The 9704-nt window shown below is 35.6% G+C and overlaps 1 protein-coding gene across 1 annotated transcript; it reads right to left on the bottom strand.

Annotated features, from left to right (window-relative positions):
• Positions 1-5221: 5221 nt before the first annotated feature.
• Positions 5222-6160, bottom strand: LOC100425967 (olfactory receptor 2B6-like). Its single transcript, XM_028846929.2, has one exon. It carries the CDS (start codon positions 6158-6160, stop codon positions 5222-5224), a length of 939 nt encoding a protein of 312 aa, XP_028702762.2.
• Between the last annotated feature and the right edge of the window lie 3544 nt (positions 6161-9704).

The raw sequence follows: 9704 nt of genomic DNA, 5'->3' as shown, positions 1-9704 counted from the left end.
AATCTTTGTTTCAGGCAAGATGTTTGTTAAAGTACTTGGTATACTGACTATCATTTAAATATTTAAAGACTTTTTTTTGGATAGTTCTCTCAAATAGAAAAGACAACCTAGTCATTTCTTGTCAATTATGAATTTTAAAATACAATCTTAATTATAATATGATATAATGTTCATACCAAGAATTGTGCTCATGCAAATTGAATGTATTAATCAGAAAATAATTTATGTTAACATATTCATTAGTTCATATAGAAAAGCCACACAATACCTTTACACTAACAAAGCTGTTGATGTACATAGATGACCAGTCAAAATTACATATTAATAGCCTTATAATGTGACCTGTCAGGTGTGCCCATTTGCCTAACAGTCACTTAGTGAACTCAGATTCAGTCATTAGTTGGTACTTTTTCTAGCAAAATAGCTTCTACGGATTCAAGAAAGAAATGATTAGAGGATTTGCTGCATTTAAGAATTTGCAATCTGAGATAACGAATCCCCTGGGATGGAAGGAGGTGATGTCCCCACGGTGCAGTTAACTCTACTGTTTGCTCAGTGGGAGGATACTGGAATCATAGCAAGATAAGAAATTCCAGAAGCAAATTTTAAAGCAGTTTCTCTGCCAAAACATTTGAATCCTCCCTATTGCCCACTGAGCCCTGGCTTCTCACTATCCTAATGCAGACAACATATCCCATATATTAAAACAACCTTAAATTGGACACTTATCAGTGTTTCTCATAAATACTATGATTTTACTTTGAAGAGTTTTTCTGGGGAAAGGGGATTACGCACTCTAAGACTTAGAAGTGTCTGCAGAAACTACTGTTGTCCACTTTCCAATATTAATTCTTGTTAAAATGTATATTATATATTATACTAAGTATGGTATGCATAAACCCTTTATCTTAATATAACATGATGTTAAATGTTGGATCCCTTTAATGTCTCCAAAAATGAAATGCTAAAAATTCATTTAGATTTATCCTTTATAAATAAAATTTTTTGATAACAATTAATTCTCTTTTTGCAATTAATGACTTTTTTCTAAACTATAAGTTCTAGGGTACATGTGCACAACTCTTTTTTTTTTTTTTTTTTGAGATGGGAGTCTCATTCTGTTGCCCAAGCTGGAGTGCAGTGGCACAATCTCCACTCACTTTAACCTGCACTTCCCAGGTTGAAACCATTCTTGTGCCTCAGCCTCCCAAGTAGCTGGGACCACAGGTGCATGCCACCACACCTGGCTAATTTTTGTATTTTTAGTAGAGACGGGGTTTTACCATGTTGGCCAGGCTGGTCTTGAACTCCTGACCTCAGGTGATCTGCTCACTTCGGCCTCCCAAAATGCTGAGATTATAGGCGTGGGCCACTGCTCCTGGCCAATTGATGTCTATTTCTTCTTGTAGATAATTAGTAACATCTTCCACGGAATTTGACTTCAGTTTTTCTGGAGTCCTTTTAACTTCTGTTTCAAAAACTACTTTCCTTGATATTAAAGTCGTTGAAATAATCTACACCTTCTGCTCAATCCTGCAGACTTAAAACATCAACACCACTGTCTTTGGCTCATCTCTTTCCCAGAGGACACACATTGAAAAATTTCCAAGTTAACCTCCTATGTTAATCTCTCACACTTTCCCCATCTTTTTCATTTTTACTTCTCTTATCCTACTAGAGAGCCTCATTATCTATTGCATAGATTGTTGCAGTACACTTAACTAATTTCCCGTGTTTTTCTACTCCAAATGGTTTTTTACTTTGCTAAATGTAGTCATAAAATAAAGGTCTTAAATAGTCTCAGGGTTTAAAATCCTTCAAGTTCTCATCTCCTATAGAAACACACATTCTTTAATATCAGCCTTGGTTCTGGTTCCTGGTTCTAGTTCAACATATATCCTCCTTTCAGTCTTCCATATTGCCCCATGTGATTTCAGATGGAAACATTGAATTCTTCATGATTTTGAATGTATAATTTTAAATTTCCATCATTTTTGCAAGTAGTTTGTTATAAGGTGGAAAAAGCATGAATTTTTGGCATTTGAAAGCTTTCAAATTCCAGTTCTGACATACACTATGCAAGCTCAATAATTAGTGAACCACATTTTCATTATCTATTAAATGTGGCTAATACATACCTTAAAGGATTATTGAAAGATTAAATAAGACCACACATAAAATGTGTTTAACACTTTTACTGACTCATGGCAGCTTTTTAATAGTTGTGAGTTCTCCTTTTTAACATAACTTTTTGATTATGATTATGATATTTCCTCAGCCAGTGATGTCTTACTATATACTCCTGTTAAATATTACAATTTTTACTTGCCTTTTGAAAATATTTTTAATTTAATTCTTCTTTGAGTACTTTAATTAGTTTTCTTTTTTCATTCCAAAGGCACATTCCTTTTTTTTTTTTGCTTTTATGTCTACATTATTATTTTTATTATTCTTTAAGTTCTAGGGTACATGTGCACAACGTTCAGGTTTGTTACATAGGTATATATGTGCCATGTTGGTTTGTTGCACCCATTAACTTGTCATTTACATTAGGTATTTCTCCTAATGTTATTCCTTCTCCTGCCCCCTACCCCACTACAGGCCCTGGTGTGTGATGTTCCCCGCCCTGTGTCCAAGTGTTCTCATTGTTCAATTCCCACCTGTGAGCAAGAACATGTGGTGTTTGGTTTTCTGCCTTTGTGACAGTTTGCTCAGAATGATGGTTTCCAGCTTCATCCATGTCCCTGCAAAGGACATGAACTCATCCCAAAGGCACATTCTTGAAGGTGCGTGTTAGCACTTCTTTTTTTTTTTTTTTATGAGACGGAGTCTCGCTCTGCCGCCCGGGCTGGAGTGCAGTGGCCGGATCTCAGTTCATTGCAAGCTCCGCCTCCCGGGTTCACGCCCTTCTCCTGCCTCAGCCTCCCGGGTAGCTGGGACTACAGGCGCCCGCCACCTCGCCCGGCTAGTTGTTTTCTGTAGTTTTTAGTAGAGACGGGGTTTCACCGTGTTAGCCAGGATGGTCTGGATCTCCTGACCTCGTGATCCGCCCGTCTTGGCCTCCCAAAGTGCTGGGATTGCAGGCTTGAGCCACCGCGCCCGGCCCTGTTAGCACTTCTTGCCTTGCAGTTATTATGCTATGCAGATCTGAGAACATCTCTAATATGGAGAAAGCCACTGTTAAACCTTCCTGAGTTCTACCTTAAATATTTTCCCCAATACATTTTTAGTGTCTTTAAAACTAGGGTTAAAATGCTTTGTTTTCTTCCATTTGTTATTTAGGAAAGGCCTACTTGCTTGGAGGAAATAAAATCTTTAGATCAATTTCCTTGAAAGGCAATCTCAGAATTGCTCATGCTTTGCACAAAAGGTAGAGCACGCTTTCTCTTTCAAGTATAATGTGTCCCTTCTCTTCTACAGAATTTTTCAGAAGTTGACTGAAGTATCCTTCATGCTGTAGCATACTGAGCAGTATATATTCCCTGGAAATGCAAAGTCCAAATAAAACCTTTCTGTGGGTTTTCCAGACCACTGTTCTGAGTATTCTTTATTCTGAGATTTTTGCACATAATCTTAGGAAATCCTGATTTTTCACTGTGTCTAGATTTCACTTATGCCTCTGGAATGAATATTTTTTACAGGCCTTGAAGGTAGTATATACATTAGCCAAGGACAGAGTATAACTTGAGAAAGAGTCAGATGAACTGTAATGAGTTTTTATAGCAAAGCTTTTGACAAAAATCTTTCTGGGTTTTGCCCTAAAACTAGAAATTATTATATACTTCTGTATGTAAGACTAAGTTAGACGAAGGATATCTTAACTAATAAAAATGATCAAAGCTATTGTTTAACACTACAGAATTAGGTCATGTGTTTGTGTGTGCATGTGTATAAAATTTGAAAACATTTTTTTCTGGCAGTCAACCAGAAATAGGCCAATTTTAAAGTTACTTAAAATTTTTTCCAAACTGAATATATAAAAGTTCAATGATTTGAGGATCCATACCAGCACCAGATGATCTGTTATTTTTCAGCAAGTGTATCTGGTTTGCAGTTGATTCTTGTTTGAAGTAACATGAGGTTTTCCTTCCAATTATTGACTTAGATCTTGATCATACCAGAAGTTATGCCAGAAAAGTCCAAATGATCTTTTGTTTTTCTTACAAGTATTTACTTCTTCACTACACAACACTGTGTTGAACTCTCAACATATTAGTTCAACACCAAGTAAATATAAAATCTATTCATTTGCTCTTATACATTGTAACTAATTTCATGACAAAGTTTTAAGTTTTGGGGTGTGAGTCCTAGAACTAAGCTTTAGCACTTTCAACTTTTAATAATACAGGTTTTGTTCAACATTTACATCAGTAAAAATACACTTACATTGTTTGTGGAGGTAATCAAGTTTCCTTTTGTTCCAGAAATGCAAATTTTTTTTTCTCATACTGATTCTAACACAGTCAGTTCCAAAAGGCATTCCTGGCTGTTCCAAATTGTGCACGGAAATGCTTCCAGGTTGTATTTCATGACTAATGTCACTTTCTTGTTATCTCACTGATTCGAAGACTTCTTATTGTAGTATGTAAAAGTAAAGTGTCAGACACTTTTTCATACTTTTTGTCCCACTGTTCCACTCATTTCAAAATTTAATAATAAATTATTTAATTAAAATACAAAATCACTGCATATTTATTTGTTAAAAAAGAATTACACTGAATTTTTGAGAAGCAATAGTATCTACATAAATTGGGGTTGATAAACTTATGAGACTCATGATTCTTCCAAAGTATAATGTTCTTCCCATTGAATGCCCAGTATAGCCACAGTGCCCATTTAAACTTGGGACAACTCACAGAGAGTGATGGAATGTTTCTCAGGTGACTCTGACAAGAGGCTCATTGATGAGTGGTTGCCATACTATTTTTACAATTAGCTTGAACTAATGAATTCATTTTACTAATATTTTTTCTACATAACACAGTTACTATCTCCATATGTACCAACCAGTATAGAACTATTTTAATATATTTCCATAATATAATGTGCATACTAGCCAAATATAATCCTTGCTGAACATGTTTACAAAGAGTCTCAGAGACATAACATATTTTGCAAGAACATGTAAACCGATATTTGATTATGAGACAAGAATTTGTTAGAGAAAACCATAGCAACCTACTCTAATTGTTCAATAATTTCATTTGATGTCTACCAACTATCACTTAAAGCTGAAAATGCTCCTCACCAGGTGGCATAATGCCCCCTTCACATCCTTATTCCGCAGGGTGTAGATAAAGGGGTTGAGTGTGGGAGTCACCACTCCATAGAAGAGGGCCATGAACTTGGGCTGATCCCTTGAGATGGAGGAGGGAGGCTGAAGGTACATGCTGATGGCTGGGCCATAAAATAAGAAAACTACAATGAGATGGGAGGAACAGGTCCCAAAGGCCTTTTTCCTTCCCTCAGAAGATTTGATCTTAAATACAGCATGTCCAATACTAGCATAGGAAGCAAGAATTAAGCATAGTGGAACAGCTAACATAAAAATGCATACCACAGAGAGCGTGAGCTCGTTAGAACCTTTTTCACCACAGGCATTCTTTATCAGAACAGGAATCTCACACACTAAGTGGTCCAGCTTATTGAGACCACACAGTGGCAACCGTAATGTAGCAGTGGTCTCTGAGACAGCATAGGTTATTCCAATTAGCCACACGGTGGAAACTAATAGGATACAAATGCGCTGATTCATGATGAGGGTGTAGTGAAGAGGTCTGCAGATGGCCACATAGCGATCGAAGGACATGAGAGCCAAGAGCAAACATTCTGTGCCCCCCATTATGTGAAAGAAATAAAGCTGAACTGCACACCCCGCATAGCTGATGGTCTTCTTAGAGCTTCCCAGGTTAACCAGCATCTGAGGGACAATGCTTGTAGTGTAACACATGTCCAAAAAGGAGAGGTTGGCGAGGAAGAAATACATGGGGCTGTGAAGACGAGAGTCTAACCTGGACACCAGAATGATTGTGACGTTTCCCATCATGGCTATGGGGTACGTTATAAGAAGACTAGTGAACAGAGGAAGCTCTAGCCAAGGGCGGTCTGCAAAGCCTAGCAGAATAAATTCTTCAGGACGGCTTTCATTAATTAGTGGCATTATCTTCAATTCGTTTCACCTGTAGTAGGGATGCGGCAAGGAAGTTAGAGATACGGGCATTGACAAAACATGGTGATGCATTGATTATCTACTTATAGATGACAGGGTGCAGTAAACTGGGGTCAGAATAACATAAAACATCTGGTATCAGGTGATCTTATTTTCCTACGTGACACTACAAATTAAAGGCAGTTATCGTAATCCAGTAACCCAACCATTTTGAAATGGAATTTCTTCCTCTGTGTAAGAAAGTTGACAATAACTATCATTCTTGAGTGAGGTGAAGATTAAATACAAAGTAACAGTGGCTGTATAGTTTTCAAACTTTGAGTTGCATACAAATCAGCTGAGGAGGTTGCTAGAATGAAATTTATTGTTTCTTATCTTTAGGTGTCTGATAGAGTAAATGTGTCCTGGGGCTGAGGAACAGGATGATTCATTTTCAGAAACCCTGCTGCAAGGCATTGCTGAAATGTTAAGAAGAATAAACATATTGAGGTAGCAATGGTAGGAGAAAAAGGAGGAGAAAACCTGGAGTCATATGAATCAAGATAGCGTTGTCCAGCTCCAAATAGTTGGTTGAATAATATATAATCTCCAAGGGAAGCAAGAAGGCTTTTGGATTAAACAAATCTATCTCAGCGATTTGAAACTGAACAAGAAAATTAAATACTTTTATTGTCTGTTTTCTCAAGTATAAATTGAGAGAATTAACCTACAATGACAAAGTTTCCCTATGCTCAGGAATTTTGTTTTGCATTCTTGGGCTTTTATTCATTACGATTTAGTTCAACCTTTGGGCATTTGATATTTTATGTTAAATTTTAGCTAGCATTCATTTTGAAAAAAAATTTTTATTCAATGAGATTATCATCTTGTTTTAGTATAAGAGTTTGGATTGTTGTCATGACCTACTGATTGTACATAACTACAAATATGTCTTTTAGTTCCAAGTGACTGCTGTCAGGACAAAAGTCGACGTCCTGGTTTAGGCTCAGAGACAGTCAAATCTGAAATTATTTCACGACCTTTCAAGACCTTTCCTTTTTTTTTTTTCAGCTAAAAAGTACATTGATATACCAACATCAGCTAGTTTAGTGAAGCAGTATTTTTAGAAAGTTAATTTTTTGCTCATATGCTTTTAGTGGTGACATGTGTTTTATGAGATCACAATTCTCTGCAGGATGAGAAATATTCCGTCAAAAAGTTAAGATAGCATCTCCGTAACAACATTCTGAGTCACTCTGCCAGTCAATTAGTTGTTTCATGGTAGCAGATTACATTTATAAGTTTATAAAGCACAGCTTCCACATTCTCTGCTTCATTACATCTTCAAAGTCATCCTCTGAGGTGTCACACAGAGCTACTCAGGGCTAACATGTGAATGTTGCCCTTTGATTATATGCTATCTTAGGCCAGAAGTGTGCAAAACAATAATAATACTCTTTCCAACTAGTCCTTAGTGAAACCTCTGTGTCAAACACCCCCATATGCTTTTTATACCATTAAATCATTTAGTATCCATCCCCAAATGCTATGACAATGAAAATTTTGGTATCCATATTTTAAGATATTGTTAATCATTTGTTTCCATACTCTGCTAATAACTAAGAACATTCTAAAGATTGAAAAGTAATCGCTGCTTTAAATGAGGTAATGAAATATTGAGACTATAAACGAGGGTTGTTCCTGAATAAGGTGACCCCTTTCACATTATTCGACCTTGATTTAATCAAGATGTTGTATGAGTGCATCAAATTTAAAAATATGTCTTGGCTTGAGTGCTTTTTCAGATGAAAATCTGTGTTGGAAATGGAAGATGAAATAAAGGCATGATATAAACTAATTTGATGTCAAAATAAATACAGTCATACATAGCCTAACAAGAGCGATATAGTCTGAGAAATGCATTGTTAAGTGGTTTTGTCATTGTGGGAACATAATAGAGTGCACTTAGACAAACCTAGGTGGTATAGCCTACTACACACTGAGGCTATATGATACAGCCTATAGCTCCTAGGCTACAAACTTGTGCAGCATGTTACTGTACTGAATACTGTAGACAATTGTAATACAATGGTAAGTATTTATGTATTAAGCATATATAAACATAGAAAAGGTACAATAAAATATGGTATAAAAGATAAAAAATGGTATACCTGTATTGGGCACTTACCATGAATGGAGCTTGCAGGACTTCAAGTTGCTCTGGGTGAGTGAGTGAGTGAGTGAGTGCTGAGTGAATGTGAAGGCCTAGACCACTACTGAACACTACTTTAGACTTTGTAAACACTACATTTAGCCTACACTAAAATTACTAAAAAACATTTTCTCTCTTTAACAATAAATTCATTTTAGCTAACTACAACATTTTTACTTCATAAACTTCTTAATTTCCTTAGCTTTTTGAGTATTTAATAACACTTAAAACATACAGCTGTACAAAAGTATGTTCTTTGCCTATATCCTTATTCTATAAATTCTTTTCTTTTTTTTTTTTTAACTTGTTAAACTTTTTTGTTAAAAATGAAGACACAAACACACACATTAGCCCAGGCCTACACAAGGTCAGGATCATCAATATCATTGTCTTCCAACTCCACACCTTGTCCCACTGGAAGGTTTTCAGGGGCAATAACATGCATGAAGCTGTCATCTCCTATGATAATAATAACAATATTTTCTTCTGGTATACTTGCTGAAAGACTTGTGTGAGGCTGTTTTACTGTTAACTTTTTAAAAATAAGTAGGAGTATAAAAATCATAAAAATTATAGTACAGGAAAAATATAAACCAGTAACGTATTTGTTTATCATCATCAAGTATTATGTACTGCACACAATTGTATGTGTTATTCTTTTATATAACTGGCAGTGCAGATTTGATTACACCAGCATCACTGCAAACACCTGAGTAATGTGTTACATTATGACATTATCATAGATACAGTGTCATTAGGAAATAGGAATTTTTTTAGCTCTGTTGTAATCTTATGGGACCAGTGTTGAACACGTGGTCAGTCATTGATGAAATGAAAATGTCATTATGTGGTGCATGCCTGTATTCTGAGAATTGCAAATTACCCTATTAAATAATTTCACTGTTAGATACCTACTATCTATTTCTTTAACATTGTTATGTTCACCTTTTATATTTTTTCTACCAGGGACCATCCTTCAATTTTTAAAAGAGTAATTTTAGATTTGATCCTTCATGAATTCTTCCATAATTATAACTAATTATAACTACCTTTAATGACAATATTCACTCCAGTTTGTCTTCTGCAATTTTATTAAATTCATATTATTTGGGATTTTGTTATCTTATTAACTTTATTAAGTATAGTTTGTGTGTGAGTGATGGTTACCCAGAGCTCCTCCATTTCTCTGGACATTTCCCTGGAGACATCAGAGTGGGAATGACTAATCAATGTGATTTAATTTTGAAATATATTTAAGCTCTGTAATTCTATTCTTAGAGCTCATATTTTTTTTCTCATGTCATTCTTGTATTTTATTTCTTTTAGCTTTGGGATTTTATCTGT

This window comes from Macaca mulatta, chromosome 4 (genome assembly GCF_049350105.2).
Source record: "Macaca mulatta isolate MMU2019108-1 chromosome 4, T2T-MMU8v2.0, whole genome shotgun sequence".
NCBI lineage: Eukaryota > Metazoa > Chordata > Mammalia > Primates > Cercopithecidae > Macaca > Macaca mulatta.
This window is presented reverse-complemented; position numbering and strand designations above follow the sequence as displayed.

Coding starts and splice junctions, on each gene's coding strand:
- LOC100425967 (XM_028846929.2), bottom strand. CDS start 6,160: ATGCCACTAATTAATGAAAGCCGTCCTGAAGAATTTATTCTGCTAGGC.